The sequence below is a fragment of the Mercurialis annua genome, linkage group LG5 (assembly GCF_937616625.2).
Source record: "Mercurialis annua linkage group LG5, ddMerAnnu1.2, whole genome shotgun sequence".
In the NCBI taxonomy this organism is placed as follows: Eukaryota; Viridiplantae; Streptophyta; class Magnoliopsida; order Malpighiales; family Euphorbiaceae; genus Mercurialis; species Mercurialis annua.
The window spans coordinates 46,593,573-46,609,289 of NC_065574.1; the positions used below are offsets into that span (position 1 = coordinate 46,593,573).

Below are 15,717 nucleotides of genomic sequence, written 5' to 3' on the forward strand. Positions count from 1 at the left end.
TAATTCAAGCATTAATCTTAGTAATTAAAACACAATTTTACTCACTTAATAAATCCTAATCCAATTCGAAAACTAATCTAAATGTTCATATCAATCCCCGAACAAAGGATTTAGTTACACATGCTTAAGCTTAAATTAAACAAAGAAGAAGATGAAGAATTAAACATAATTAGAACAATAAATACCGGAGTTGTCAATTTCGGAAGAATCGTCTAGATTAAACTTGAAATCTTCACAATCGTTCTTTGCAGAAACTAATAATAAACTACTTATAAACTGCTGAGAAACAGAAGCTTAAAACGCTATTTTAAGAGAATGAAAATAAAACTAATGTAGTCTAAATTATTCTACATATTCAATTGAGTCTAGTACAAGGTCTTTATATAGTAGGAGAAGTTCCGGAGTCTTCTAATTAGTATTACAAATCAATTTGTAATAGGAGTTGTAATTGTGATTTGAGGAAGAATTTCAGTCCAATTCAAAGTCTGCTGCACGCGTAATTTTCTTCTTTCCCGTTCGGGAAGCCATAGTCCCGTTCGAGACATGCCCAGTTTTAACATGGTTCCCGAACGGGAGCCTCGTTCACGTTCGAAAAAACGTGAACCGAGAGCTTTGCTCTCGTTTGGTCCTTTGTGTCACGTTCGTGAGATGTTGATTTCCTCTTGAGTCGCGAACGAGACAAGGCCTTCTCGTTCGAGACTCATGCTCATTCTGCATGGTTCCCGTTCGAGAAACCTTTGTTTCGAACGGGAACAACCTATTTTTGCTCAATCTCGTTCATGAAACTTCAATTTCTTCGTCCGCAAGCTACGCTTTTACTCGTACACGCAATCCACCATAAATTTGCCCCAAATAGTCGTTTTTCACCTAATTTCCACTGAAACACTAACAAACACTATTAAACATAAAAACGCCAAATAATGTATAAAAATAATACTACACATGATGAAAAACCGAGTAAAATAGACCTTAAATATAGGAGTAAAATACTCCTATCAAACCTCCTCACACTTACCCTTTGCTTGTCCTCAAGCAAGAAATAAATCTTACTCTACAAAATATGTTAGTAAATTTAGCACATTACTTATTAATAAATCAATAATAGAAATCCCCGACCCTATGAATAATATGAAAAACAACCTTCTAAAACCGACAACTAAATAATGATGAAATCAAATAACAATAATAATTTTATGACATAATTCAATATAACAACGGTTACTAACTCATTAGTACAAGGTCAAATTGAATCACACTTCAAGCTTCACTATCACTTGCGGGACATGGAAAATAATCAATTTTTTTCACTTAAGCAAATCATAGCACAATTTAGTAGAATCCGAGCTAATGGCATCAATATAATAACAAGTGTTTAGGGTAATCAAAAGAAAAACTCACACTTGAAAACATGAATACTCACCATAAGCTTGCTCATAGTCCCAGACTCCGCTACTTGATTCGGTAATCAACAAAAATCATATGGTCTTTTATGGGGTTGTAATGTGGCTAAGGTAAAGGGTAGGTAAAAAGGATAAATCAAAGGCTACATATCAACTTAATAGACTATTTATTACTACTATTAACTTCTAAGTTGATCTAACTCCGCTTTTGCGTTTATGTGAACTTTTAACTTTTCTTCTCTTTTTGAATTACGCTTTACTTATTGCTTTTTGCAATCTCACAATTTTTTTCTTCTTTTTGAGCTTTTTGCTTGCAAATTTCTATCTCTTTTTTTCTTCAATCTTTTTTCAAGGCGCAAACTTAATCTTTTAAGCACAATTTAGTTCACTTTCTCTTTTCACTAATCTTGAGTTTTGAATCACCTATATTCATCATAGTTATAACAAATAATATATTAAGTCGACAAGGTAAATAAAAGAGGTAAAACATAGAACGATAAAAGGTGTAAAATATGGTAAAAACAATAAAAGGTTTAAGGCTCAAATTGGTGTAATCTAGGGGATAAAGGGTAGTCTATTTAAGTGGTCTAAAAGAAAAGGGTATACCTAATTGCCATAATCATCTAATTGTTGAAAACTCAATCGTGTAACTTTAAACGGACACCGAGCAAGTTCTAGGAATAAAACATGAAATCAATACTCACAACAAGGAATTTAAGCTCAAAACTCTCAAAAGTGTGTAGTGTTATGCCATGAACTCAATTCCTACAAAAATTATGCTACTTATGCCAAAAGTTTAGAAACGACTATAAAAATAAACAATCAACATGTCATGAATCCGCATCAAGTTATTCAATTATGTTGCAACGATTTGAACAAGTCTAAATTTTGAATTCACCATTATTTCATTGGATTATGTCAACGAATTATTAAGTCATTAAGCAAGCATCGCTTATCAATTGTCGAATTAAGAAGCCGCGTTTCATACATTCATCGATTCGGGGAAATATAAGATTGACAAATTAATTAAGATAACACACCAAATCAACTAACACTTTCATAATTAAAAGACAAAGATTTAATGCGATACAAGCCTTTGAAAATAGACCACATTAATACCCTAAAACTGAAAATAAACTACCTAATAACGCTGAAAATAAAGATAAATCACCGAAAAAAAATAACCCAAACGAAAGATAAAATTTTCTTCCCCCCTCCTCACACTATTTCTAGCTATGTCCCCAAAGCTAAGAAATAAGAAAAATAAAAACAGAAAATTAACGGAGTTTGGGTTTAGAAAAACAAATCTCGCTCTAGTCAAAGGCCGGTGTTTTTCAATTAATTAATCAATAAATTGTGGGTTAATTTTCTACTTTTTTTAACGTATTATATCTTTATTTGCAGGCCGATTTTGTGGAGCGTGTACGTAGGGATGCTCCTGTTGACACTGAGCTTCGGCGGTTCGCAGCCAGCACACAGAGAGGCACTAGAGAGGACCGCCGTGATGTTACATCGCCCCCTATCGAGCCTTCTATACCGCCGCATCGACTACCAGTCATACCTGACGCGCCGATAGATCCGACTACACTGCGACATCGACGGCGAGAGCGGCGTCACCCCCCTGCACCACCTCAGCGTCCGACCGATCCTATGCCTCCCCCAGTGGTTTTTCATCCTTTCAGAGGGCATTACTATTACGCGGGGTCCAGCTCTGCACCGCCACCCTTTTCATCGGGTCCTCCTTCTTCTTCTGGCCAGTTTTGCGGGGATTCGGCACATCACTATTTTCAGGGGTCGTGTTCATATCCAGTGCCACCAGGACCTTCTTCGCCTTTTGTTCCACCGCCGCCTGCTTATGTACCACCTACGGTGCCTCCTTTTCAGGTGCAGTGGGATCAGCCTACACAGGGTACACACGACTTTCCAGCTTCACAGGGACTTCCACAGACACCTGGGACTCCAGACTTTCTGTCATATGGTAGCAGTTGGTTAGGTCTAGACAGCATGGAGGCGATGATGTTCCGCCAACAAGGAGAATTTGTTACCCCGCCACCAGCAACTACGAGTACGGCCATTCCCCAGGACCAGCAGGGTGACGACGGAGCCGACGACGAGGACGCCGATGCAGGAGAGGGAGATGGTGATGGTCGCCCAGGTCGATGTTACCTCACCATCAGTACAGGCCGTCGGGCGAACCGTAACAGAAACAACTTGCGCTCGAACGTCCCGGTCACTAGCAGATATGACGATAGGACTCCTAGGTGATTTCTTTTTTGTACTTTATACATTATTATGTGATGTAGTAATTTTTTTAATTTGTAATTTTTAGTTTATTAAATATGTTATTGTTATGAAGTATAAATTATATTTGAATATTTGTTAATATAATTATTTTGTAGTATTTTATAAATTTATTTCTGTAGAATATTAAAAAAATTAACTAATTCAAACGTTTTAAATTTAAAAAATTCAACAATTAAAACGTACAATTTTTTTAACTAAAGATTTTTTCATTTTCAAATAAATAAAATATATTAATATAATTTTTTTTAAAATGATTGGGATTTCTCCCAATCAGTGCAGCCAGGGAATTAATTCCCTGGCTGTACAAAAGCAAACCGCGTAACACTTACGCGGTTTGCCACGTTGGCAATGCAAACCGCGTAAGAGTTACGCGGTTTGCTTTTGCCTATGTGGCTCCTCCCTGATTGGCCAGCGAGGAGCCACGTAGGCCAGACCGCGGAAAAGTTCCGCGGTCTATAAAGTATAAAATGGTAATTTAAAATTTTTTTGGGTCTAATTTCAGAAATAATTAACAAATAAGTAATTTAATGGTCATTAACCCTTTAAAAACAGTTTAAAAAGATCCCTAATTTTTAATTTCAAAATTGAAATAATATTTAAAGTTTTAAAATTATAAAAAAAATTGAAATCGGGAGAATAGGTATTTGATACGATTTGGTAAAGATTTGGAATTTTTTTCACCGGTTTTTATAAAATTAACTTTTTTGATATTTCGTGTGCCAACTTAAGGAGGTGAATTAATATAAAAAAAAGAGGTGAGTTGATTGTTTGTTTTTCATAAATTTAGTGACTTTTCGAGAACTTTGTCTCGCATATTTGTACAGAAGTAGAAAAACAGCCGAGGGGCCTTCAAAAAACAGAGAATTTCACTGAAATACAAAACAAAAGGAACAAGTCAATCAGATATTCTTTCAACCGATAAAATATTGTAAAAGAAAACAAAGATTTTATTCTTCTTAGTTCTTTCTACTGAAACTGCCACTCTTCTTCTTCTGCTCGCTCGCTCGCGTTCTCTTCACAATGGTTAGACCTCTCCCACATTTTCTCATTCAATAATGCCAACGATCAATGTATTTATATTTGCATGTCAATCTTGGTTTTGGGCATTGGTTTTTATGAAAAACGGTTCTTGTTTTTATTTGTTTCTTGATACAAATGAATTCTTACTGTGTGTGATTCTTGCTTTCTTGGATTCTTTAATTTTATGCCTTTGATTCTTGTGTTTCTTGAGAAAATGTTCACTTTCTTGGTAGCCAAACATGAACAATTAGTTTCTCTTTGTGGGGAAATTCCTCTAAGCTAGGTGACTTTCTTTATAGCTTTAAAATGGGGTAGATGCAATTCTTGATTATGTTTAAATTATATGAATATAAAAAAATTCGGATTCCTTATCTCCCAAACAATATAAGTGAATATTATTCCAAGAATTGCACTCCAAACAGGCAAAGTTAGTATCTTTAATGTGTAGCTGGTTCAATTATATATATCTGACTGCTGCCAGGCTAATTTTAATTCTTGCTTTGTTAGGTTGTTTAGGTAAGCTCAATTTGGCTTCTAGGTGTTTTAGACAATGATGTTGCAGTTTTTCTCTAGGCAAAATGGTGCCATAAGGGATATTAAATTCAATTGGTTGTTCCTGGTCTATATTACATGTGTTTTTGCATCAAACTCTGCTATTTCGGGATCATAAAGATGTTCAATTTCTCAAGAAGAAAGTTTTGTTTCACTTGGGACACCATAAGCACTAACAAAAAAATGGATTTGCTGGGAAATGCTCCAAATTTTTTGTTTCGTTCTCATCAGAATTCTGGAAGTAGGAGTTCAAGTGACAGCTTCTCAAGTCGGGATGAATCTCAGGGAATTTTGAACTCCACAACGGAATTTATACCAGATTCTATGGCACGGAATGATGCTGGTTATACTATTCGGTCAAGAGTGGGTTCTATTCATCCTGGCCAAGTTGGGATCCAACGAAGTGCAAACCTGTCTAGAAGCTCTCAGCGACAATCTCATATTCAACAACCTGTACCACAGAGATTTCAATATGAACAGAACTCAATGCTACATGAACCACATTGGAAACAGTCGAAACTCCAATCCAGTGAAGATGAATTACCAGGTTTTGTTGGCTCTGTCAACTTGGAGGAAGGGATAATAAGTAATCAGACTGTTCCACAGACACAGGTGCAGCTATCGCCCGAAGAAGCACTATATTTGTGGCACCAACTTCCCAATTTCGTACAAACTTCCGGAAAGAATTTACCAAGGTTAAACTCTTCGCTACGGGATAAACTTTTGCAGCAGCAGATGGAAGCGCGCATTATGCAAAAGCAACAGCAGGAGGAGGAGTACATTCTGTTACAGCAACAGAAGCCGCACCTTTGGCAACAGCAGCAGCAGGAGCACATGTTGCAACTGCGTCAGAAGCAGCAGCAAATGTTGGGGGCGCTTTCTCAACAACGACTGAAGCAATCTCAACAAAAGGAAGTGCCTGCTAAATTAGCTGCAAGACCAGCCTATGTAAAGGGTACTTGTTCCTTTATATTAGCTAAGTACTTGTATCAGCAGCGGCGAAGACCCACTGTAAGTTCTGTTTTCCCCTTTACTGTCTTTGGTGTTTCTTCGTTTTTCATTTTTTTCACTGATTTGTTTGTGGCTGATTCTTTATTAGGATAACAATCTCGAGTTCTGGCGCAAATTTGTTTCAGATTTTTTTACTAACAATGCAAAGAAGAGATTATGTGTTTCACCGTATGTTCACGGAAGCCTTAGCAGCGATGTTATTGGTTCTTCCCATAAGGTATGCTATGATGATGCATAAATTAAATGTAATTATCTAGGGGAGTGTAAATGAGCTCTACTAGCATTTATTGGCACCGTGACATTAATTTGAAGAGTGAAATAATTATGTTTGTAATTGTATATATGGCTTCTCAAACAAATACTAGCCTCACATTGTGCTCTTGCATCTGTAATTCTACTCTTTTGGATTTTTCACTGTATAATATTCTGCAACAAACTTTGACGGATATGAAAATTCTGGTACTGTTAACGGATATTGTGAAGACTTTCTATATTTATGTTATCATAGTGGTAACATACTTGCATTATTTTCAGGATTGGCACTGTCAAATATGCAATCGTACGTCTTTTGGCGGTATGCTATCTTCTTATGTTACATTTTTTGTTGTGGAACAGTTTTCTGTAAGATAAGAAATGCCTGCTGAAATTTACTTTTTATCTATTATTTATGATTTATAAGTAAGATATGACAAGTAGCATATTTCATATATCTCTAGGATATTTTTCAGCCTTTTCTTAATATAATTTTGCATCTCAAGATTGAAATCTGGAAGCTGATTGGAATTATGCGTTTGGAGTTTAGCAATGGTTTCTCTAGAACAATTTAGTTCTTTCATGCATTTTGGAAACTTTAGGTGCATTCACACATGAAATGTTGTCCTTGTGCATTCAGAAGCAAATGTGGAGGTTCTGCCTAGATTACTCCAAATCAAATACGAAAGTCCGACTTTAGAAGAGCTTCTTTATGTTGATTTGCCTCATGAATCCCACAACTCAAGCGGTCAAATTGTCCTTCGCTATGGAAACGCAAGACAAGAAGGCGTCTATAAGAACCGTCGTATATTACGTGATGGTCAACTTCGTATTGTTTTCTCTCCAGATCTCAAGGTATGATGAGAGTTGATAATGGCCATTTTGAGACATTCACAGTTTTTAGTACATTCAAACTACATCTTTATTACACAAGTTCATTTGTGTTTTGCAAGATATACTCTTGGGAATTTTGTGCACGGCGTCATGTGGAGTTTATTCAACAAGACTTTATAAAAACAAAGGTTAATATTAATTATTTTTAGTTTGTTATGTAGATTAATAGTTTCTGTTGTTGAATGAGAATCTCGGTACAGTTCTATGGCATTGTTGAGCCAGTTGAAAACGAAATGCAAAGTTCATAGCAATTCAGTAGGCATTATCATCATTTTCAAAAGCTTGTCTAAAATTTCCATATAATCCTCTAAAATGGTTACTTACCTTGGCTTATTTAATTGGTCATTAATCTCCATTAGAGGGTTATTTTTCTTGTTATGTGCTTTGCTAAATTATTTTAGATATTTCTAGAAATGCGTTCTCAAGTTTTGCCTTGTACATATTTTTTGTTCAGGAGATAAAGTTCTCTGTGCTATTATGTGATTGATTCTTTCTTGCCTACTGGTGCTGCTAAGGTGGTGTGCTAGAACGGGAAGTCGTTGATATCGGGAGTCTCCTTTTATAAATGAAGTTCATATTTTGCAGGTACATCAGCTTGTAGATGCAGCACAAAATTGCTGTCTGTCTGCTCAAAATGCACCGCCCGTGTCATCGAAACCTGATTTAGAAAGTAACTTTTATAGGTGAGTTTTCTATGTATAAAGTATAAACAAATCGTCATTTTTGTCTGCTGCTGGCAATATAACTAATTCTTCAGTATAAGAAAAAAAGAAACCAAAGAGAATTATCAGAATGGAAAATGTTTTCATCTTTTCAATGTTGATCTCAAACCCGTATCAGAACTAGTTATCTACGAACCATTTTTCCATCACATAGTTTGTACTTACTACTTAGTGAACCTTTGTGCAAGATAGGATAGTGGAACTTAACTGAGAGTTACTCTTTAAAGTTCTGAAGTCAGCTTCCCTCGATTTCAACCGATTATATTTCCAATTCCTATAAATTATTATCATGTGGGATGAGAAATTTGTTTCAAGAATATAATACTCTTCTTTGTTTGAATTCTGTGATGTGCTTTTGTCATTGCATTAATATCTTTCTTTACAGTGTTCAGTTTTCACATCCCACCTCTACCTTTTTCTACCTTCTGCTTATATAGTACTGTTACAGGTTAAGCGAATCGGTTGGTCAATTGACAAAAGCTTTGGAGTTGGAGACATCTTTATTTGGTGATTATGGATACACTAAGAGATATATGCGATTTTTACAGGTCTCTTTTATAATTTTATATTGGCCGTCTTTCTGTGTCAGGACTTGATCATGTTTATTTTATCGGATTCTGATTCTTCATTCTTTCCTCTGAATGTTTGTGGAACAAACTGCAGATGTCGTCGGTAATTAATAGTATGAAGGATGTGATGGACTCGTGCCAAGTGTCCGGGAAGGGACCAATCGGTAAGATTCATAGAACTTCTAGCTTTCTAATTCATGTTTTTCTTTAAATATTGTAGTTTTCTGATGATATGATTAATGTTTATTCTCTGTAGAAAAGATTGGCATGAGTTGCAGTATGCATTTTCTGTATTCCTAATTAATATTAGTCTATATTTTTTCAAGCTCAATATATAAAAAGAAATTCATCCGTTTATATATCTCCAGAGAGTTTCGAGGAGCTCCGCAATTCGAGTAGGGTAGTATTAGGACGGCATGATCCCGCTTTGGAACCTCAGCAACAGCAAACTCAAGGAAATGCCTTGTACGTTGATTTGACTGAAGAGCAATTTTCCGATCCTGCTACGCCCACCACTCATCCAGATTCGAGCAGGGTATTGTTAGGACGGCATGATCCCGCTTTGCAACCTGAGCAACAGAAAACTCAAGGAAATGCCTTGTACGTTGATTTGACTAAAGAGCATTTTTCCGATCCTGCTACGCCCACCACTCATCCAGATTCGAGCAAGGTATTGTTAGGATTCTATGATCCCGCTTTGCAACCTGAGCAACAGAAAACTCAAGGAAGTGCCCTGAACAGTAGTGATTTGAATGATGAGCACGCTTCCAATCGTGCAGCGCCTACCACTCCGGATAAGTTTTCCATGGGCTTTAGGACTAAGAATTACGATGTCAGCAGTCATTTTAGTGAGAGTTCATTTCCTCTTTCATCGCCTGGCTCTTCTACCTCTCCTCCACGAGATCAACAGAAACCTTCTTCTCCGTCCTCGTCAACACCATCTTCTAAAAGACCTAATCGACACTACTGATTTGCTTATAGTTCCTTATGGTCAGTGTTGATTCTGAAGGGAATGGCCTGATGAAGAAATTTTTTTGCTTGCTGCTATTTTACAGGAGACAAAAACATGTAGATATTCACATTTTTTTAGTATATTCCTTGTTCCTCCAAACAATTACATCAACATTTCTCTAGCTTTTGGTATGTACAGATTCACATTCATATAGTTTTGAAATGATATTTTTCAGTTCTTGGACTGCCTGTGTGATTTTGATTCTGATCTTTCTGTTTAGGTGATCATCAGAAACTTCACTTGAACTGCTTCGGAATCAAAAACTGCATTGTTAATCGATTGAATTCATAAATACAAATTTTAAAACTGATCAGCAAATATATAATGTTGGTTCAGAAGAGAACATCATTCCATGATGATACATAGATATTTACTCCAAACTTGCGTGAAATACTGAAGCTTCAAACACAGAATTCTTGGAATCAATCAGCTCGAAAACACATACATCTCCTAAGCTTAAACCATTGTCTTCCGAAAAGCGAATCCACCCTTCTGCTGAAACCAACCATCCACAATCGCTCCTTGATATTCGAAGTAACCACTCTCTTAGCCATTTTTTTCCATCAGATATTTGAATTGTCAGATAGTCTCTGGAAATACTTGACAGATGCTTGTTGTAAAATGCAGCAGGTATGTACTGCATTAAATCAAGATTAAGAAATGTAACTAAGTGCAGCAGATCAAATACGGCTTCCAAATCAAGAACGACAAACACAGTGAATTAATATGTATTGCTTACCAAGCTACCGATATTGCGTAGTTCTATCACACACATAAAAGCAGGATTTTTTGGCTTGTACTTTCTGGCTGCATTCACTGCCCTCTTGCTTTCTGGAGACAACTTTAAGTTCATGCTATCAAAATTTTCTGTAAAGAAGCAGAATTCAAGTTCAACATACTTGTGCATACATCAACTATAGGATAAATTGAAATACAAAAAACTACTATGTTGCGTTAAAATGGAAACACTAAAATGGAAAACGCTGAAAATAAGAAACGGGAAAACAATAAATTTTACAAGAATTTGTAATAAAAAAAAGTTTCAGAGTTTTAGTAGTATTTCTCGGAAACGAAAATGAAATGGAGAAACATAGGAATCGAGAAGTTTCCATACCTAAATCTGTTTCCACCTCTTCTATCTTGCACTTTTTCCCTTTTCTCTCGTATTTCTGCTCGTTATTTCGGTTATCTGTAGGGAGAAACCTCTTGTTAATTCTAGGATGATCAGAACCTGAAGAAACCTTATGACATTTTCTTTTGCTTGCAGTATTTGGATATGCAGCAGCAGAACCTGAAATCTCACAAGCAGTCAAGTTAAATATATGAACATTGAAATTAGACATGCCCTTATAATTGAACATCAAGAAACATCCATGAAAGATGAACTAAATTTTTGCAAATTCATGCCAAGTGAGAACCATAATCAAAACATATGTCCTGTCTTGTTTCATCTAGATTCATCAATAAAATCAAATGATTGAACTTAGTTAAGGTTTCAATCAATATTAGATCACCTCATTGATATAAAAAATTCTGGCTCCGTCACTTACTAAATCCGTTACTTTCATTTCTTCATTCGAACACCTTTCGCCTTTTCTTTTCCAATATTAGAAACATTTACTACTACACATATATGTATAAGTTCATGACAAAAACCAAATAAAGTAAATAAAGTAAAAAACTTACTCATTTTCAACTTTTTCTTGGTACCCATTGTTTCAATTTTAGCATCTGAATCCTCCTCCACCTTACAATTTTTCACATCACCAATTTTTCGCTTTCCCTTCACATCTGATGATCTATAATCACCATGAGCTGCAGATGAAGCAGCAACTTTTTCCCCATCTTTCTTAGTTCTTTGACCAATCGAAGACTTAAACTTATTTTTCTTTTTCAAAGAAACGTTTCTATGATCATCAACTTTGCATGGATATTCAATTTGAAGACAAGCATGAGAAGAATTATCAAAGATGACAACTTTAAAAAAGGAGAAACCTTTGTATGTGAATTCAAGAATGAACCCTTCATTTATATAACCAAGTTCCACCAACTTTGTAATGTCCATGCAAGTTTTTTGATTCTCCATCTTTGATAATCTAACCCTCGTTGAAAACCCATTTGGAAAACTAAGTGTAGCAAATTTACTGCTGCTGAATTCCTCACCAAAATGACTTGTGAATGAAGGAAGCATCTGTATATAATTTGTTATTAGTGTTCTTGAGTTTTTAACAGTTGAACGTAAGAATAATAGAAATTATTTGATCTAGATAACACAACACGGACACGGAAAATAGGACACATGGACACTTCCACACGGACATGTCCAAACAGTGTTACTTTAAGATTTCCTACGTAAAATTGAAATTTTATGTCTAAAACATAAAGTGTCCAGAATGTTTCTAAAACGGATCACGCCCAAGTGAAGTGTTTGTGGTATCTAAACCGAACACGGCCGTTGAATGAAGTGTTTGTGCTACCTAGATTTGGATATATACATACCAGCTTTTTCTCTTGCATGGAACGTCGGTGAACCTGTTTCAAGAACTTCACTGGCAGCGACACTTTTGAATGACGTTGATCATTGCATCGTCTTCTTGAGTGGCACCGGCAAGATTTCATTGTCTTAAGCTTTGGTGGTGGAAGATCAAGTGTTACTAACTACGCATTAACCCAATACGAGAACTAAAATAAAATGAATGAAATTATAAATCTTTAAAAAAGAAATCCACAGAAAATTTGTTAAAATTTATCAATTAAACCCATTATAGAATAGAAATATTCCTATAGTAAATAAAAATAAAAATAGTTGTTCTTATGTAAAAGGAAATGAATTTCATTTCAATTTATGAATTTCATTTCAATTTTATGTGGAAAATTAAATTCTCTACTATTAATATTGTATAGGTAGGAGTAGGACTAATATAGACATTAAATTAATGTATTTATTTATTCGCAAGGTGCCTTTAATTTCTTAGGAAATTGCAATTTCTATTTTTCCAAAAAACTAAAAGTATAAGCATAAATGCGTAGAAGGATAATTAAGTAGGTAACACATGAGTTGTCCAATCAAATCTTCTCTACATTGATTTCACTCGTTCATGACAGACTTGACAAAATCTCATTTGCTGCTGCAGTCTGATGAATCAAGAACATGTTCAAGACCATATCAACTATCAAGTTCAATTTAATTGAGATGGATAACTGTATTAGTATTAGATTTGAAGGAAAATTATACAACACGGGGTTGCGCTATGTCATTTGTATAATAAATCAATGATACATTAGTGATGTATAAAATTGAATGATTTAAAAAAAATTATTGAAAATATTTATTAGTTTATTGTGAAAATGAGGCAATGTAAAGGTTATATGGGATAAACACTCAAATTTAAAATTAGGGATGACAATGGGGCGGGGTGGGGACGGGGAAGCCATCCCCATCCCTGCATCTACGGGGAATCCCCATCCTCGTCCCCATTTAATTAATGGGGATAGGGATGGCAATGGGAAGAGAATTTTCCGTTCCCCGTGGAGACCCGCCCCAAATGGGGCGGGAAATCTCCACCAATTAACCCCATGGGTACAGGATGGAGAAAAATCATTCCCCAACTACGGAAATGGGGAGGGGACGGGAAGTATAGTCTCCACCGGGGATCCCCATTCCCGTCCCCATGGGCCCCGATTTATATTTATGCATATTTATATTATATTATAAGTTTAAGTATGTTATTTATAATTTTAAATAATTTAACTTAATTTTTTTATTAGTTTCTATTTAATTATAAATATATAATATTATAAAAAATAATAATATATTCTATAATTTTTTTTTTAAATATCTTATGCAAATACTGAAATTATTTATAAATTATATTTAACTGTACGGGGAACGGGGATCTCCATGGAGATGGGGAATCCATGGGGACGGGGATGATTTTATCCCCATTAATTAAATGGGGACGGGGATGGGGATTCCCCATAGATGCGGGGATGGGGATGGGGATGGCTTCCCCGTCCCCACCCCGCCCCATTGCCATCCCTAAATTGGGATAAAATCATCCGTCCTCATCCCCATAGATTTCCCATCCCTATGGGGATCCCCGTTCCCCGTACAATTAAATATAATTTATAAATAATTTTATTATTTTTAATAGATATTTAAAAAAAAAAATTACAGAAAATACTATTATCTTTTATAATATTATATATTTATAACTAAATAGAAACTAATAAAAAAATTAAATTAAATTATTTAAAATTATAAATAGGCTTAATTACTTAAAAACCACTCACCTTAAACTTTTTTTTCGTTTATACCCTGACTTAGGAAAAAAATCATTTATACCCTGACGTATGTATTTATGTTTCAACCCGAGTAGAGGTGGCCATGGGCCGGGTCAACCCGTGAACCGGCCCGGAACCGGCCCGGTCAAACCCGGCCCGGAACCGGTCAAACCCGGAACCGGACTAAAACCGGCCCGGAACCGTACAAAAGGCGGTTCCGGGTCGGTTCCAAATTTGTTGAACCGTGAACCGGCGGTTCCGGGTCGGAACCGGCGGTTTAAGGGTCGAACCCGTTAATAAAAAATATAAATTATATATTTAAAATATATATTATATCTTTATTATATAATATATTTACTTTTATAATAAAATATATGTTATATTTGTTTTAGTTAAATTTTTGGTTAATATTATAATTTAAAAAAAAAATCTTTATTTTCTTGTAATACTATCTCTGCGTGAGTTATTTTATTGTTAAAATACATTTTTAGTAATTAAATTTTAATGTTAATTTTAATTTTTTTTTTAAACCGTCCTAAACCGGAACCGGAACCGGAACCGTCCGGTTCCGAACCGTCATGGAACCTTCTCTTAGGCGGTTCCGGGCCGGTTCCACTTTTTCTTGAACCGTGACCCGGCGGTTCCGAACCGGAACCGTCGGGTTATGAACCGTGGCCACCTCTAAACCCGAGGCACTAAATTAACCTCTTTTCATTAAAAAAAAGTTTAAAATAGTTCTTCATTTTTAACCTAAACTAATTAGAGTTTAATAAGAAATGAATTTTTCTCTAAATGAAGGACTATTTTTTAAATGAAAAGAGGTTAATTTAGTACCTCGGGTAGAGGTGAAACATAAACACATACGTCAGGGTATAAATGAATTTTTTTCCTAGGTCAGGGTATAAACGAAAAAAAAAATTCAAGGTGGGTGGTTTTTAAGTAATTAATCCTTATAAATAACATACTTAAACTTATAATATAATATAAATATGATAAATATAAATCGGGTCCCCATGGGAACGGGGATGGGGATCCCCACAAGGTGGGGACTATACTCTCCATCCCCTCCCCATCCCTATGGTTGGGGAATGATTGTTCCCCATCCCCGTACCCATGGAGGTAATTGGTGGGGATTTCCCGCCCCATTAGGGGCGGGTCTCCACAGGGAACGGGGAATCCCCTCCCCCATTGCCATATTTATTTAAAATATGGTAGTTAGGGGTGAGTAGAAACTGAACCAGACAGAAAAACCGAACCGAATCGAAATTTATTGTTTAGTTCGATTTTTCAGTTAAAACGGTCCGGATCGGTGTTGGATAAGGAGAATTTTGGAGATCGATGATGGTTTAAGGTTGTCAAAAACCGAAATAACTGAAAAACCGATTACACCGAATCAGAGAAAATTGTTTGGTTTGATTATTTCTATTTCCAAAAGGAAAATGCTATTTAATCCACCATTTTGTAACTCCTTGATTGTCCCTCCTTATATGGCAGCATTTAATTCGTTTAATTACTCTCAAAAAGTGTATATCTCAAGAGAAATTCTTAGTTAGACCGAGTCTATCACGTCATCTGTAGACTAATCCACTCATAATACAACACCTCATTAAAATGATGGTAATATCGTAATAATTGTGCGATAAATGCATTCAAATCTTAATGGTGATATTACGATATTGCCATCATTTTAATGAGGT

The 15,717-nt window shown here is 35.6% G+C and overlaps 2 protein-coding genes across 3 annotated transcripts; one reads left to right on the forward strand and one right to left on the reverse strand.

The window, feature by feature from the left end:
- Positions 1 to 4,568: 4,568 nt before the first annotated feature.
- LOC126679753 (transcriptional corepressor SEUSS-like) lies at positions 4,569 to 9,919 on the forward strand. Of its 2 annotated transcripts, none has more exons than XM_050374726.2 (10): positions 4,569 to 4,727; positions 5,232 to 6,287; positions 6,376 to 6,504; positions 6,822 to 6,861; positions 7,180 to 7,394; positions 7,493 to 7,561; positions 8,019 to 8,116; positions 8,604 to 8,703; positions 8,819 to 8,888; positions 9,093 to 9,919. In XM_050374726.2, the coding sequence occupies exons 2-10, from the start codon at positions 5,355 to 5,357 to the stop codon at positions 9,692 to 9,694; spliced, it is 2,256 nt and encodes a 751-aa protein (XP_050230683.1). In that variant the 5' UTR covers positions 4,569 to 4,727; positions 5,232 to 5,354; the 3' UTR covers positions 9,695 to 9,919. The 2 variants fall into 2 exon arrangements, with proteins under 2 accessions (XP_050230683.1, XP_050230685.1); XM_050374728.2 differs by having other exon boundaries at positions 5,508 to 6,287.
- Positions 9,700 to 12,901, reverse strand: LOC130015556 (B3 domain-containing transcription factor VRN1-like). The gene is made up of 8 exons (XM_056105908.1): positions 12,844 to 12,901; positions 12,236 to 12,390; positions 11,423 to 11,927; positions 10,851 to 11,027; positions 10,476 to 10,603; positions 10,111 to 10,373; positions 9,873 to 9,981; positions 9,700 to 9,768 (listed from the first exon to the last, which is right to left on the reverse strand). Exons 1-8 carry the CDS (start codon positions 12,899 to 12,901, stop codon positions 9,700 to 9,702), a joined length of 1,464 nt encoding a protein of 487 aa, XP_055961883.1.
- Positions 12,902 to 15,717: the final 2,816 nt, after the last annotated feature.